General features: G+C 46.3%; 1 protein-coding gene across 1 annotated transcript in view; it reads left to right on the forward strand.

Moving 5' to 3' along the window:
• PTPN12 (protein tyrosine phosphatase, non-receptor type 12) overlaps positions 1-15675 on the forward strand; it is a 57154-nt gene extending 41479 nt beyond the window's left edge. The window contains exons 13-18 of the mRNA XM_026046400.1: positions 7995-8938; positions 11746-11823; positions 12759-12832; positions 13593-13623; positions 14540-14656; positions 15583-15675. Of these exons, the coding sequence (XP_025902185.1) occupies positions 7995-8938; positions 11746-11823; positions 12759-12832; positions 13593-13623; positions 14540-14656; positions 15583-15644 (1306 nt within the window). The 3' untranslated portion in view covers positions 15645-15675. The remainder of the gene's footprint in view (positions 1-7994; positions 8939-11745; positions 11824-12758; positions 12833-13592; positions 13624-14539; positions 14657-15582) is intronic.
• Positions 15676-17330: the final 1655 nt, after the last annotated feature.

A 17330-nucleotide genomic window follows, 5' to 3' on the forward strand; every position in this document is an offset into this window, starting at 1 on the left:
CTGTTTCATAGATAAAAGTAGAATCAAAATAGTTCACACTTTAAAGACTTTAAAGATAGAGCTGCAGCAATTTTGCAATGCCCTACTACAAGCAGGTAAGCTTGCCCTTAAGTAGACAGATATTCAGTCCATTTATGCTCTAAGTTCTGTATAGCAGTAGCAACACACTGACTCTTCAAACAGGTTCAGCTAATGACTGAATGTGAATTTTGGGAAGACAAATGTAATTAAAAGTAAGCGTTTGTTCAAGGAAMTGTTAGTTCACAGGTTAACACTATTACTGACTAGATTATGGTAACAAAATGCTTTTTTTTGTGAAGACTGGCCTCACCAATCCTTTAATTCAACAGAGCAGAAGGTAGGCATCCTCTCTAGTTCTTATAAAAATAAAAAAAAAAAAAAAAAAACTATTACTGACTAGATTATGGTAACAAAATGCTTTTTTTTGTGAAGACTGGCCTCACCAATCCTTTAATTCAACAGAGCAGAAGGTAGGCATCCTCTCTAGTTCTTATAAAAATAAAAAAAAAAAAAAAAAAAGTGAACTTACTTTTCAAGAAGCCCAGAGTAGATGGGAGCTAACAGATCAAGTTTGCCTAACATGGGTACCCAGGCTGAGCATTGAGACACCTCAGGAAGCAACTTTGTCCAAGTATGTAAGTTCCCTAAATAGTTACTGGGAAAGGGTAATTGCCTCTTGGTGGAGCTCCAGCCTTCCTTAGAGAGGTTTTATCTTTGGACTTTGTTCAGCTGCTTACAAGCTAAAATAGCACTTGTGTTTCCTGGAGTTCTAGAATGACACAATTAGTGGGATAGCATAAAATCACAACTGGAGCAGTGCAATGTCAGGTCAGTAGTGGGAACTCCTATTCATTTGACGCTTTATAGTAGAAGATGAGAATTAATCCCTCTTTCTTGCTCTAGGATAAGAATATTGAGACTCTCCATAAACACATGGAACAGTTTGTAGGTTGTGTGCATAATAAAACTTGCTGTGTTTAGGTTGAAGGTAATGTGATTGTATCCAGTTATGTGGTTTAGGGTGGTGACAAGGCCTCTGGTGACTAGTATACTGTCTGCTTCTGTAATAATCATACCTACATAATTCATTTTATAGCACACATCTGCTGCATCTTACCTGCATTTTATTGTTCCTAATGATAAGGTAACATGTTAAGTTCTTTTTTCTTCCATCTTTTATAAAATCTCTTCATACTTTCCCGTTTGGGAAATAATCTGTTATTAACAGTGACAGGAAAATTGAGTCCTTATAGATGCMTAACAGGGGGATGTTTAATAAAGCTGCTGTTTTTCCAAAAATAATCTTTATTTGAAAGAGACAGTTACMTGCATCCCCTGGGGAAGAAGCTTCTGAAGAAAGACACATCTGCTCCCAATAGCTACTAATGAGCATGTGGCTGTGGGAGGCTGCTGTGGCTGCAGATTTTACAAATCTGCCTCCTGATCCAGTTAGGGCTTGGACCCAGGTGTGTGTGTCCTGCGTGTTCTAGTGTAGCCTGACAGCTGGGCATGGAGGCAATGGGAGAGCAGAATTCATGACAGATTTCAATGCCAATATGAAGAAGAAATCCTTGTTAAACATGATGCATGTCCCATAATTGCATCTCGAGTTTTCCTCCACCCCGTACCATTTTCTTACCGCTCTTGTCCATGTTCCTTCTGTTGTTTCTCTTTATATCATTATATATTATTGAGTCATATAATGGAGATACCTTGATATGGCTGCCTTAGCTATTTAACTACACTTTTTCTACAGTGAATGTTTTCAAATGGTATCTAAGACCAATTGACTTCCAGATTAGTTTGCATACAAGAGGTAATCTGAAAATACTCAGTTTAACCAGAACTTTCAATTTGACTGAGATTTTTTTTCTGGCAAATATTTGCCAACCAAATGTGTTCTTAAGTTGGTTCTATTTGTGGTGTCTCTGAAGAAGTTAAAAGTAAGTTTTGAAACCAAGTATCTTTAAGAAGGAATAAGGCCTTTCAGATTCTTCATATGCTGGATTATAGTTGGTTCTAAAAATGGAAAAAGTAACTCCTTCCCTTAAAATATACAGGTTAAGATTTGCTGGTTTCTAAAGCAGAAAGGAAGACTGTGACTGTTTTTTTTTCCAGTCTTGTTTACTGAGATGGTTTGGTGAGGCCCTGGACCAGAGCATCCTTTTATTTTAACAGATTAATTAGGACAGGGAAGGTTTAGTTAAGAAAGGCTGTGACTTCGGACTGCTCTGTATTTTTCAGCTTACTGACCTGTGTAACAGTCACAGGGTGCTTCAGTTTGTAGCAGTGTAGATGGAGGCCAGCTCAGTCTCTGGAACTGCTGGGGGTCAAACTGAACTGGATGTCACCTGGGATTAGTCAGCCTTGGGACCTTTCCAGCGCGTAGTCTCCTTGCCCAGCTGGAGGGTTCTCTGTCATCCAGCAGGGTGAATTCTGATTTCACACAAGGCATCTATTACATTATTTCTAGCTTCATCAAATGCCAATTTATTTAATCTGTTTCTCAGAGTAAATGGCCTTCTTCGATAGACAGGTCTGTGTCCTGTGTGTCCCCCCCATGTCCTTCCTTGGTCTTTGCTCCTCTGGAGACCCTCAAAATGCCGGTTCTGGCGTGTTCTTCCTCCCGCTCCTTTGCTGTTGAACACATGATCTTGATGTGTGTCCGTTTGGAGGGAAGAGCGTTTTGTGGGGACAGGGTAGGTGCTAGTGCCTCCCCTTTCAAATGCCCATGGTCCCAGAAAGCATCGCTCAGCATCGCTCCGAGCTCGGCAGGAAGAGGCTGCAGTGCCGAGAGTCTGGGGAGGACCGGGACCTCTGTGGGTCTTCATCCTGTATTCGGATTCTGGTGCACCCTGGAGCCTCTTGGGTTCTTGTTTCAGCATAACTGTAGCTAATTCCCAACTAAAATAACTATTTACTCAATTAAATTCTTGTCATGGTGTTCAGGTCCATAAGAGAAGAACTTACAGGGTACCCTCAGGTGCTGAGGGTACTTCTGCAGTACCCAGGACTGCCCAAGTACCTTCAGAAGGTGCCTGCAGAAGTACCTGCTACCCTGAACCTTCCTCCTTATCCTACAGAGAGCATTTCTGAGTGGCTAACCACTGTACATTGTCGGAGTTTTTCTATAGAAGTGTCTTTTTGGTGTCTTTTTTTCTCCTGAGGAAGGAATACTATGCTGTAACTTGTGCTCTTGTAGGCTGCTTTTGTGTCTAAAAACATTTTTGTTTATTAATGGTATCTTTTTAGGCTGCTAAATCTTTTTTTTTACTTTCTTCCTTTGCAAAGTCAATGTGAAGCATCTAAAGGTAGTGGGTTTATAGAGCTTCTACAACAGTGTCACTTTTTTACCACCTTGTAATGCTTTCATGTAATTCATTCCTTGAATGAGATCTGAGCATAGTTGCTTGCATTAGCGTATTTGATGTCAACATAAAAAAGAAAATAGTCCTTGATTATCACTAATGTAAACATTACTTTATTCTGGGAGTTACTGGCTTTGCAATTTACCATCTTGTCTTATGAAAGTCACCTTGAACATAAGACTATATTAAATACCTTTGGAGAAATGGGGAGCTGAGAGGCTGTGTGTTAGATGTGTCTGTTGTTTGACTGCTTCTGGGTTAAGGACGCAAAAGGACATAAGTTTTGTGAGATAAAAGCTGCTAATTGGTTTCTTGTTAGCAGCCTTTGATTTGTATTTGACGATTCAAAACCAAAACTCCTTCTGTAATTAAATGTATACAAAATACAAGGAATAAACAAAAACAATAGTGGAATATATTTGCTGCAGTAGATGTGCGACAGTCTGAGTGACCTGCAGCATTTTTCCCCCCATGTGGATAGTAGCAATTTCATACTGGAGTAGAGTAAGGCAGTTGTCTACTTACAGCCTGCTTATGTAGAGCTTAATTTTCCTATTTTAATTATCAGAGATGATGTAAAGCTTGGTGTCTATTTTTAATTGATCATAGCAGCTTTGTTTCATGACCTTGCCATCACTCTTTTTTATTTGATAATAAAACCTTCCGTGGTGCTGCACAGATGACTTAAGGGTTCTCATGTGAACGATGGCCAGGTTTCACTTTAATCTAAACTATATTGTGCAGTATTTTAATAGTATAATCCTTTAGCATTAAGGCCAGAATGGCTTTGGTTTTGCTTTACCTGCACTATATTAAATCTTTCAGAATGTTTAAAGATTTCACAGCGTTTTTATCCTGTCGTTTGGATTTGTTTCTTTTCCCTGGGTGCATCTTTGACAGAAAGTTCTTTTGTACAGATCATCTTTCTGCAGCATTCAGTGTTCTCTGCGGCACTTGCACTTGTCAGGGTATTTCATTTCAGCAAACTGCAGATTTAATTGGTTTCCATACTTCCCTTTTTTTTTCCAACGGCTTTATATACCTTTAGCTCCTGTCAAACCTAGTGACAACGTCTTGCTGTCATAGACTCCTGTGCAAGTAGCCTGTAGACAGCTCAGCCTCACAGACACAGGTGTTTTCAACAACTAAGGAATTAAAAGACTGGGCACCCAAGAGCTGTCTTGCTGCAAAGAGTGAAATTGTTTCAGATACTTCTGAAGATAATGATGTAAGAGACATATAGTGAGCATCCGCTTGAGTCAGTTGTTAATGGAACTGTTTTTCTGTTTGGGTTTATCCTTTACAGAAAGTGGCCATGAATTTAGGGGAAACCCAGCTAAATGCCCTCTGCTGATATATCTTTAGCAGAACTGCTCAAATTCTGCCTCACAGGTGCCTTTTCAAGTGATTCTCCAAAAATGTGCTCACAATTTGCAAATCTAGCTCCTCCCTGTTCATTTTTTTAGCCAACTGGTAGCTGGTAGGCAGCCTTGATGTGTGATTTCCTTGACAGCTGAGAAGCCATTAACTTTATTTGGGAACCTTGGCAAGCTCCATGGGGGATCAGGTCCCACAGCAGCTGTTCAGACTGTGTGACAATAAAAACCTGTGGAAAAAATGTGCCTCGATCACCCAGGGCACTGTCCTGTGCAGGTGGGAGGAGCAAGGGCAGAGCTGTGGACAAGATACCGAATTCTCAGCAGCAGTTCTTCACAAGGAGACATGGTCCAGGTTTAATTATGAGATAGTCATTTTCCAGTACACTGGTTTTACAGACTGAGTTGTACTTGAGAAGTGCCTGCTTTGGCAACACAGGAAAACAACGTGGGATTAAAGGAATGAAGACAAGGAAGCTTTTCTCTCAAAGGATCCGACACTCTTCAGTTCACCGAGGCTTTTCTGTCTCAATATCCCCTTTTATGAGCTTTGCATTAATTTCCTGGCATTAGCCAATCAAGCTATCTTTATGATGCAATATTTTGTTTTGTATAATATTAGTATTTGGATAATGTTAGTATTTCATCTTTACATCATTCAGAGAAGTCTGTCTAAAATCGACTATTGAAGGAAATGCCCAAAGAAAGCATTAAGTGTCAGGCCAAGATATTTGGACTTCCCTATAGCTTTGTGGAAAGAGCGTCAGAAATAGATAGTGCCAAACAAAGACCTCTTAGGAAATGGTATGTGCATCCTAATACTGCAGCTACATGAAGAAAACCATCATTTGCATTGTAAAGTATGTGAGATGACAAGACTCTGCCAATAAAATGGAGAAGTCATTCTGTTCAGGAGAAAAAAAAGACATTGGGTGACATCTTTTGCCTTGGAAAAAAACCACAAATGAAAACACTATTTCATGGAACTTTCTTTGTGATGGCAAAGATGAGAAGGGATGGATAAGCTTCAGCAGTAATAAAGGCAGGAAGGGGTTTGATGGAGGGCTGCTCATTTGATCACTGTAAGTTCTCGTTCGGGAGTAAATGAAAGGAATTTGTCAAGTTCAAATGTAATAGGGAGCATCTTTAAGAGCTGTGTACCAGGGAAGGGGAGCTGATCGGGCAGGGCTGCAGGTTCTGGCTTGCTGCCCTGTGCAGCATTGTGTGTATCCCAACTTGGGTGCCTGTTTACAGCCCGGATTCTGTTTGCGTGGGAATCAAATGGGAAAGGAGGTTCGTTCAACAGCAGCCAGTGAAGAACCTCCGGAATTTTGACCAGAGTTACGGGCCTGTGATCGTCTCATTTCTGCTTTAATGCTAACTTGCTTTTTTAGCTAATTGCTTAATGGTGTGTCTGTACCACATAAAAAATGAGTTTTGTTGATGGGAGGTAAAATTGTGGGTGAGGAAAATGCAGTTAGTGGAAGTGAAGAGCGTCGTTGCTGATCAGGCAGGGCTTGTAACTGCACTTATAGATGCGACCTCCCTCTCGTGGCACAGAGGAGAAGCCAACGGGAGGCTCTTCCGCCAGCCTTAGTCCACACTAGGCTGGAACGGGACTTCTGGCTGACCTCAAGTTTCCAAATTCAAGCAAATAACCTGAAAATGGCTGTTTTTTCACAGAAATCCGGAACCAAACAGTTCTGAATGACCGTTGTTCAAGTTGCTCTGGAAGTGCTTTGCATCCCTCCATCAGTCTTTAACTTAACATACAGCAGAAGCGGAGTGTACAGGGAGGAGGAGGAGGAGGAGGAGGAGGAGGAGGAGGGTCTTCACCCAGACCCCTGTGAAGGGCTCCAGCCGGCAGAGAGCGGAAGGGGTTGCTCTATAGTCAGCTGGGATGTCACATTATTAGCAAGTTTGTCCCTTGCTGTGTGCCCATGGTTCTAAACAGCCTTGCCAGTATGTTGGCAGTAGGGACTGCCTCTCTTTCTTGGTACCTGTCTGATTAAAAAGGACTTGAGAGGTCGCTCTGATTTCTGATCACCTCGGGCACATGGGGCCTGCTGATGCAGCGGAGATCTCCTGGGCTTCCCATGCAGCTCCGGATATTCACTAGACCCTGTTAGACTCTTGATGTCAGTTTCAGTTTCCTCCATGAAAGATTCACAGGACCAGGAGAAGAGCCAGAGGAGCCGCGTGCCCTCCGGCTGCTCCCGTTGTAAATGGCAGCCTGTGTCTGGATGCCGACTCGGAGCGCTCAGTCCCTTGGAGTCACAGTGTGGTCCGTGGCTCATGGAGACGTTTTTCCCCTTTTTCATGAAGCCTGTGAAGCCTCTGAGGTGCAGGCGCTTCCCCGTTCTCATTCATGAGCAGAGCTGGTGCCGCAGGCTCAGCACCGATGCTGTGGGAGTGTCTGGGGATCATAACCCCGGATTGACGGGTGCTCCGGGAGGTGCGATGCCTTCTTGGACTGCCTTCCTCCTGTTCTCCCAGGCTTCCCACGAGGGCAGCGGAGTATTGGCACAGACTGTTGCGAGCGAGCAGGCAGTGCGAGCTGTTATCTCGCTGTAAGCCCCCGATTTCTGGGCTGTAGTCTTGACTTCTCTGCAAGGGAGAGGCTCTTGCTCCGCAAGCAGCGCCAGCTGCGCGCCTCCTCCCGGAGTCGGGCTGCGCTATGGGATGTTCCCTGGGACACAGAGTCAGTGGCAGAACTTGGGCTGTGCCTGCCTCTCGTGATCCAACAGCCTGCAGAAAAGCAAACTCTCCAGAGGGACTTCAATCTATTCTGTTCCCCTTCTGGTCACAGAAGTGTTTTGTGCCTCCCAGTGCCCTCCGAGCTGCCCGGCGGCTGCACAGGAGCCATCGCACGCAGGGATCAGGGCAGGGATCAGGGACCCTGCGGAGTGGGAGGCAGGGCAGGGGGTGCCCCCCACACACACACACAGCAGGACCTGGATCTCCGAGCCGCTCGGCGAGGGCTGCTGGGGGGTGTGAACCCTTCAAAGCGCCCACCAGGACTCGATGAGGCCTCTTCGTGCCCTTCTGTGACATCCTAAAGGACTTCTTGGCTGTTTGTGTTGATTCCCACCTGCCCGGATAGGCACAGTTGGTGTCTGGATGCAGAARTGCTTCTCTGAGCTCCAGATTGATAGCAAAACATTACTTCATTTATTAAAATATTGTGAAATACAGAAAACTTACACTGCTTTTGTTTTTTTCTCTGCAGTTGCCTTGTAGAAGGAGATGCTAAAGAAGAAATCTTGCAGCCTCCGGAGCCTCAGCCAGTACCGCCAATCTTAACCCCGTCCCCTCCTTCAGCCTATCCAACAGTGACCACCGTGTGGCAGGACAACGACAGGTACCACCCGAAGCCCGTGTTGCACATGGTGGCCTCGGAGCACTCGCCAGACCTCAACGAGAACTACAACAAAGCGGCAGAACCCGYGGGGAAGAGCGAGGCTGCCGAGCGCGCCGAGAAACGGCTGGAGCGCAACTTGAGCTTCGAGATCAAGAAGGTGCCTCTGCAGGAGGGCCCCAGGAGCTTCGAGGGGAACTCGCTGCTGAGCAGGGGACACGCCGTCAAGGCGAAGGCCGCTCCAGCCTGTGGAGCTGATAGGAGCTTGAAGCCCCAGGAGCAGATTCCGGGGGGTTCAGCTGCCGATGCTGCTCCGGACTCGTGCGTGGGGTGCGCGGCGCCTCCGGCCATGCGGCCGGGCAGCCCCCCGGGCCCCCAGGCTGCCGAGGCGCCGCCCCGGCCCGACCGGCTGCCCCTGGCCCCGGAGAGGGGACAAGCCAAGTGGTCGCTGCGGGGGCCTGAAAACAGCCCCCCTACACCTGACACGTCCCCGGACACCTTGTGTCACGGTGTCAAAACAGCCTCTCTAGCATCACCCACCACGGGTGAGCTTCCTTCCAGGGACAGAGTGGATTATCCTGCCGCTGCTGTTCGGGTGCCCCTCTGTTTCACTAACCCTCTTCACTCAGATGACTCTGACACGGATGACATGAACTTGGACGGAGCCGTGACCCAAAGTCCATCCAATATTTCAACCGCAAGTGCCACCGTTTCTGCTGCCACTAACCCTGAAAACATTTCTGCCAGAAAAGTATTGCCCATGTCTATTGCTAGGCAAGACTTGGGAGCCATAATGTGCTCTGAAGATGGCCAAGGTAGGTGGCACGGGGTGCCAGAAGGGGGGCATGTCGGTGTGGTCGCACCTACAGCATTGGCAACGTGGGCTTCTTTASCATGCACTGTCCTTGAATGTAAATTTAAGCAAGCTGTGTAGTATGGCAGCTTCAGAAGGGAGTTTTCCCACGCTCACAATTTTCTCTTGCCCGTGAGCTATGTCCGATACATCTCTGGCACTAGGAACTTAAAAAAAAAAAAATACTCAAATGCTTTCCAGAAAGGTATTATGTAAGGCATTCGTGATTATTAATTAATGTGCATTATTAATGGCTTGTCTCTGTGCTTACTGGTTGCCCCCCTTTTTTCCTCATGCAGCAGCTGGCATTCCATTTCAGCACTTTGCTTTCATGCGCCCATGTAATAAGGGTAGTCTGGGGCAAACAAAGTTTGGACAAACAGTCTTGAATGCACAGATCTCCCCCTTCGTCCCTCCTGACTGCACGGGTACTGGAAGTGCAGGTGCRGCCTCTCTTGTCACAGCAGTCTTGGAAGTTGCTCGGGATTTGACTCCTGCAATTTCACAGAATCCCAGAATGGTTGAGGTTGGAAGGGACCCCTAGAGCTCATCCAGTCCARCCCCCTGCTCCAGCAGGGACACCCAGAGCACGRGGCACAGGGYGGCATCCAGGCGCCTTTGGRAGATCTCCAGAGAAGGAGACTCCACAGCCTCCCTGGGCAGCCTGTGCCAGGGCTCKGGCACCCTCACACCAAACAAGYTCTTCCTCACATGCASATGGAGCTGCCTGGGTTTCMACTTGCACCCACTGCCCATTTTGTAGCTTSATCAAGAGGTTTAGCTCTGCTGTGCCCTTCATCTGCACAGGGCCAGGCAGGAAGCCACGACACTGCCCAGGTTAGAGAAGTTAAACTGGGTCGGGGACTGTGTGACCCGGTGCTTTGGGCAACGCTCTCTTGGGCAGTTACTCAGGGAGYTTAAACGTTTAACTGCTTTGGGGGCTGGGGCTTGTGCAGGCTCCTTGTGCTAGAGAAGACACTGGTTCTGCACAGAGAGGGGTCCCTGCAAGGCCCCGGCTGAGCTTTGCTGGGCTGGTGCAGCTGCCGGCRCTGGGGAGGACGGAGCCGGGAAAAGCAGGCCGCGGCACCTGCCTGCAGGAGCCTAACGGGAGGAGAGCGGAGCACCCCGGCTCCTGCCTTTGTTTTSTTTTTCTTTATGCAGTTTTAATCCTGAAATTCTTTACGGTCCTTTACATAGGAGAGGCCAAGCCCTTTACTTCAGGGCTGCCTTACCATTTACCCCAGCACTCTTCCTGGAGTAGCCCCTTTGCAGCACTCCCTGCTTTTCCCAAGGCAACTGCTCCCTGTGACTGCCTGAAAGCGGTTACTTGTGTACTCAGCTCCSCACGTAGGTGTTGTAAGGCATGGATCTAAATGGTAGGTAGTAAATATGATAAAGATTGAGAGCCGTGTCACTCAAGAATGCATCAAATGCGTATCAAAAACATTCTAAAATAGCAGTATGGACTTTGTAGATGACGTGCTACTGGTATGCAACTGATTTTGCTAAAGTGGCCTGATTTCTTTAAGGTAAAATATTTTTTTTTATCTCTTGTCTTGTTCACAAGGATTTCTCTCTTGCCTTTGTCCTGAACATATCCCACGGCCTGTTCCCTTATCCTGAACATATCCCATTTTCAAGTCATGTGGAGGTCTTGTGATCATTCCCAGACCCAAGAATCCAGGGCTCGGTGCTTTTGCACCCCTGGCCCGAAGCCAAATTGTAGGGGGACTTTTTCATTTTCCTGCTGTTTGGGCATTCTTCTGGCTGAGGCTTTAGATGGGGACACAACCTTCAATGAAAACTAGKTTAAGATGAGGCAAACGGCAGTTATTGCTCCTAAACACTGCTAAGCCCGTTTAGGAGCGATAACTGCCATTTGCCTCATCTTAAACATGAGCACATCTTATTATTTTCTTCCTAACTAAAGTTAAATGTCAAGGAGCTAGTTCTTTTGTGAGTTACAAGAACCCGTTTGCASTTGGTACAGGCTACCTTGCTCCTCGTGACTCTCTTTGCAGGCGGCCCCAACACTGCTTCAGTAGCTGCTTTAAAACCAAGGAAACCTCTCCCGTGTGCCTCGGGTTTCTGGGAAGAGCCGCTCGACGCAGCGGCTCATGCAGCGYGTGGCAGATCCCGGCGCAGCCCGTGGCAGATCCCGCGGCTGCTCTTGGCACGCTGGTCCTCCCTGCGCTGCTCTCGGCTGGTTCCAGCCCTTCTGCTTTCCATGACTTGGTGGGGAAGGCGAGGTTTAAGGAAGCACGAGGGGCAATGGGTGCAAGTGGAAACCCAGGCAGCTCCATCTGCATGTGAGGAAGAACTTGTTTGGTGTGAGGGTGCCAGAGCCCTGGCCCAGGCTGCCCAGGGAGGCTGTGGAGTCTCCTTCTCTGGAGATCTTCCAAAGGCGCCTGGATGCCACCCTGTGCTCTGGGTGTCCCTGCTGGAGCAGGGGGCTGGACTGGATGAGCTCTGGGGGTCCCTTCCAACCTCAACCATTCTGGGATTCTGGGATTCTGTGCGTCTCTGGCCCCAGCATGAGAGGCCCATGGATGTGTTGCAGGGAGCTGCTTCCTCSTCTGGAAGTGGCAGCTTCCCCCCAAGGACTCAATGTGGTGAAATAAAACATTTTTATAGCCACTTCTGTACTCCATTTGCTCTAAACTCCATACACGTTTAGCAAGATCTCGCCTATTGAAAAATCAACTTGTAGAAATGTAGGAAAATAACCGAGCTGTGTTTTGACCCATATAAATATGATATTTGATTTAGATGCTGATACCAGTGAAGATTCCTCTCCCCCGCTGCCAGAAAGAACACCAGAGTCCTTTGTATTAGCAACTGAACACGGTGAGTTTCTTCTCTAAGTTGTGTGGTAGTTGGGAATAAATATGAAAGGCGTTTCAGGGTTGGATTCGAGTGCTCCTGGTGCAGGTGTTGGAGCAAATGGAGATACTCACCACAATCTAGCACATTTGTCAGCTTATTTTGAAGCTTGTTAAGAACTGCTACAAGCGCTGGAATATAGTCAGGTTATTTTTCCGCTTCCGAGAAAGCGTAAAGCTTTTTCAGTATATTAGAAGCTTTTGTCTTGATTTTGTTGGAGATGGTTTTTTTTCCCTAATGTGAAGAACAGAGAAAGGAGACGGTATTTCCAGTGAGGGGGGGGTTCCTGGCCATTTTAGGTGTTATTCTCACTGTGCCCAGCCAGGGAGCAGGGAAAAAAATCCAGAATGAAACATGAGAGGGAAGAAGGGAAGAGCGTGGCGGGTGTTTCAGCCCAGCGGTCACCCGAGCCCCGAGGGGCAGCGAGGGAGGAGCAGTGACACCCGGACACCCCCGCGGTGCCCGGAATGGCCGAGCGTTGAGGATGATGAGTGAGGATGAAGCTCGGGCTGCTGCTGTTTGGTATCTGCACAAATATGCCCTAGATATTTGACTAACCTAGAGGTTTTGGGTTTAATGTCACTCCATGGAAGTTTTCCAAAAAATGGGCCAGACGAGTTAATTGTCGGCTTAAATAATAATCGCCATGAAGAGTGTTGAAGTGTTGTRGATATTTCCTGTGTTAATGGCAAAGCTGGGGAGTTTAAAGCCGCAGAGATCCTTTCCTTTGACAACAGCATTGTCAGAAGGGAATATTTCTGGACTTCCCATCTGTAAGAAGACAAGAAGTGAAGCTCTCTGTTTATAGGAAGGTGCTTTACGCCCCATCTCTAGTGCTGGTTAGCAGCAGCGTGGTGGAGAGAACTGAGACGAGTTGCCTTTGGTTTAACCTTTTGCAGCCGCGGCGGCGCCGAGGGCGGTTCCGGCTCCGAGCGCCCCGCACCAGCAGCCGCCCGGCCGAGCCCGCACCGCGGTAAGTGCCTCCGGCGCCCCGAGCACCTCCGAAATCGTGGAAAACGAGCCCAAACTCTGCCCCGAGAGCTCYGACTGAGACAATCCAGGCTGGGAGGGACTTTGGTGGGCGGCTGGGCTGATCCCCTGCTCTAAGACATGGAACCGGGCCGGGTTGTTCAGGGCTCTGTTCAGGGCTCCAGCTCTGTCTTAGAGTCTCAGGGCAACCTATTCCACTGCTGCAGGGTTTCTCTCATACCCCTGTTTATTTTAAAATAAAATAACCTTTAGCCCCTCAGATTTCACATGCCAGGCTGCTTTTTGTAGCCCAAAGCAATAAGCAGCTGGTAGAACTTCCGAAGAGCCAAAAGGCTGCTCCGAGTCCCATCCTCGGCAGCGCGCCCTCAAATCGCTCTCGCAGCCTTCTCCMTTGAGACAGGAAGTTGGCAAAAAAGGTAGAGTTGGATTTTCAAGGAACATAATCCAGTATTGGGGTAAACTGCTTAATCTTGCAGATCCATAATGTGTCATGAATGAAATGTTAATGAAATTTTTATTAAAGGCTCTGATAGTAAATTTTACCTAAACTACTGCTGCAGCATTTCTGGCAGCGCTCTAGGCAGTCATAAAGGAGGGAGTCAATAGAAATTTCCCCAAACGTTTTCTGTTTCTTTTTTTAAAGATGATTTTTGTCATCTTGAGTTTCTGGTGTTCTTTCAGCTTTTTAGAAATAGTTTTTAGAATAGTTTTACAGAACTATTTTAAATATTTTTTATTAACAGGGTTTGAAAACAGCCTCACCTGTACTACCTGGTAAGTGACTGGTTTTTTTTTCTTTTAATGAAAAACTGGTTTTTTAATCTGCTGGCAGCCAGCCCTTAAGAGCAGGAAGCTCAAGTACCTTAGTGTGTTGATTGGAGTATTTTTAATAGAAGATTAGAAATTAACAGGGTTTTTTTTCTAGAAATTCATAAATATTTTATTGTCTAATCTTCAGATAAATGTATAAACATGTGATTACTTCCGAAGCTACTTCCAACCCAGGATACTTTACCTGGATTGGTAAATCTTTAAGAATTGCAATAATTTTTCAAGAAGTTCATCTTGTATTTAAATATATATCTTTCCTTCCGAAGAAAATGTGTATAAATTTGCCTCTAGTTCTTAAGTATGTTTAAGCATGTTTTCAAAACAGCATAATATCTGAAAAGATGCTGCTTTTGAAGCTTCATTTTTCAATGCTAAAGACATCTAATTTAAAAAATAATGTTAATCTTTGGTATGCTAAAATTAAGATAGAAAATATTGAATTCTAATCTATATAATAATGCTTTTCAGTGTRAAGTAATGCAAAATACCATTTTGTCATGTGTTCTTAGCACCTAATTAAGTTGAGAGAGAGCACGAGCAGATGCATTTGTCCCGGTTTATTAAAAGGGACTGTCAGCTCTTGCTGGAAATAGAAGCTCCTTGTGATGTTAAGAATCCCTCAAAGCCTGCGTAAAATTCCCCTCTCTGGCAAACAGGAGCGTGTGGCTGTAATTGCTGAGCAGCTGCATCGCTCGAAATATTGAAGTGCTCTCAAAAATGAGTCAAATGGCTCTCTAACTTTTTCATTAGCCCTATTTTGTGCAGGTTGGTTGCGGGGCTGAGCGCTGCTCAACACCCATCTAGCTGTTTGGTGTTCTTTGCACTGAGATGTGTGTGTGTGTGTGTGTGTGTTTTCCAGATCACCCTGAAATAAGCAACAAGACACCAACTGATGTTTTACCTCAGATTTCTTTTTCCACTTCCACTGATACGAGAGGTCACATTTTGGAATTTCCTGCAGAAATAACAGATATTGGTAATTACAGTTCGCTCAAAATTCACCCCTGGGTAATTTGCACAAAAGCTGTTTATTGGTAAAAGTCTGGCTAGCTGCTGCTGCTRCAACCTGCCCTGCGAGGTGCCCAGGGCAGGGACGCAGGCAGAYGGGTTTGCCCTGTCTGTTCAGCACCTCCTGTAAGAGCCAGGGGTGACGCAGGTGTCACCAACTCGGTCATTAGTGTCACGAGTGAACGACTCAACCTGGGCAGTTCCATTCATGTCCTTACAGAGCTGAGGAAACAGAGAGCTGGTTGGTTGGGATGGGATCACTGCAGATGGTAACTCTAGATAACAGAATCCCAGGATGGTTGAGGCTGGAAGGGACCCCTAGAGCTCATCCAGTCCAACCCCCTGCTCCAGCAGGGACACCCAGAGCACGGGGCACAGGGCGGCATCCAGGCGCCTTTGGAAGATCTCCAGAGAAGGAGMCTCCACAGCCTCCCTGGGCAGCCTGTGCCAGGGCTCTGGCACCCTCACACCAAACAAGTTCTTCCTCACATGCACATGGAGCTGCCTGGGTTTCCACTTGCACCCACTGCCCCTTGTCCTGTCACTGGCCACCACTGAGAGAACTTTTGGAAATAAGAGCCTGGGTAATTTCTTTGTTGTATAGAGCAGGAAAAATCCATTAAMAAAATCCTAATAATAAATCTTTATTGAAAAGTAGCTTTCAAGTGACATTTAAGCAGTAAAACRTAAGTGTACCCAAATTCTTCATGTTAGGATTTCCTGTGGCCACGTTGCCTTGAGAATTCTTAATACTGCAGAGCAGTTTTTGAGCCCTGGAGATGAAGCCCTTACACGAGGGCTGGAACATCTTAGTGGTCCCTCCGACTGCAGCCAGTTTTTGAGAGATTGCGTCATCTAAGCAGACCAAAACATGAAGTGTTTTTGTCCCGTCAGGTTTCGGTAACCGCTGTGCGAAGCCCAGGGGCCCACGAGAGCCGCCTTCAGAATGGACATGATGCGGGCCCCGCCGGCCCCTCGTTCTCTCACTGAAGGAGCCTGGAAAACCCGCGTGCCGCCGAGCGGGACCACCAGCTCCCCCTCTTTGGGGGCGGCGCGTGGGGCGACACGGGCCCCACGGCGGAGCGGGCGCCGCGGCCGCGCCGGCGCCTCCGCTCCTGCCTCGCACACGCGGGAGGGAGCAGCACCCACGAGCGATTTGTAACTTCAAGTATTATTGCCTTAACGTCTTCTAACCCTGTTACACGCTGCTTGTAGACATATGTTAATATAGTCATACTTTGGACAGATTGTGTTTATGGACTACTTTTTTGCTAACATTTTGATTACCATGTATGCATTATTTTGTATATGTACAGGGCAAGTAAGTATATAATTTGATAAAGTTGCAATCATAAAATATTAACAGAAGATGTAAGAAATCTCTGCATGATCTAAATTTTTGTGTACCTTATTTGTAAATTATTTGCCCTGAGGTTTTAGAAAATAGTTTCTGGGGTTTTTTTTTACAAAAATTGCTGGACACACACAGCCAGAATTACAGGTTAGCAGAGATAAAGATTGTAATACATTTTGTAAATTGTAAGCAAAAGGTTATTTTTATATTATATACTGTTTAATTGTCAGACCTAATTTGTTCTGGTTTTCATCTAGTCATGGAGATTCAGTAAGTGCCTTGGAACAATATTGAATTCTCTTTGCCTGTGTATGTTACTTCAGTGTTTTGAGTTCATCTGGAATTAGATTATCAAAGATATTTGTATGTTTCTAGTATATTTGACCTACCAGTAAAAGAGAGACCATTCKACATAACCAACACTCCTCAGTTTTCATTTTAATGTTTCATCAGTGGCAATCTATGGAAAACTTATCTCTAGCAACCTTCTGTATARTAAGTGTTTTGCAACTTTAATATGGTGCATTTCTAATTTGGGTAGACCAGGACACAGTGGTGGAAGGACTGTTGAAATACCCCTGTTTTCTCTCACACGGATGAATCCTGGTTGTTCAGCGAGCGTGTACATAAGAAAGCAACTTATATGAAGGTTCACATAGAGCCCCTGCAGCTACACTGTATCTTGGCAAGTTATTATGCCAAGAGTTAATCCGTATAAGGATTCCTTGCTTAATTTCTGTAATAGAATCTTTAAATTAAAGAAACTCCAAAATCTCTTTATGGGTGTTTTTACTCTTACGAGAGAGAGAGGAAAAAGGAGAGTGCTCAGGAGCAAACGGAGCTGGAATGGAGGGTGGCAGTAAGGCCTAGGGCAGAGGCTGAGAACAGGAACACAGGGACTCCCTGGCAGTCGTTGGCAGCAGCTGCCTGGGAGGTTTGGGCTCGCAGCGGCACCGGCAGAGTGAAGAGGGGCGGCTGGAGCTGGAATGTGTCCTGGGAGCAAGGAGCTCCCTGTGAGCCCTGCACCGGGATGGGGGCAGCCCCGCATGGCATCGTTCAAGGATTATGTCCATATTTTTCTAGAAGAAAAAAATGTAAACTGTAGGTAGTTCCAGTTTTCCCATTTCTGTTTTTCCTAGAGCGATATCACAGACAACCTCTGTGCTTCGGAAAGCCACGAAGGCTCCAGCTGCTGCCCGGCCCCTCGGGGGCCCCTGCACTGGGGGTTTAGGTTGTGTCCCTGCCCTTCCTGACGCGGCGGTGAATCCTGAGCTTGCCCGGCAACACT

This window comes from Nothoprocta perdicaria, unplaced genomic scaffold, assembly GCF_003342845.1.
Source record: "Nothoprocta perdicaria isolate Ctin4 unplaced genomic scaffold, notPer1 scaffold_44, whole genome shotgun sequence".
In the NCBI taxonomy this organism is placed as follows: domain Eukaryota; kingdom Metazoa; phylum Chordata; class Aves; order Tinamiformes; family Tinamidae; genus Nothoprocta; species Nothoprocta perdicaria.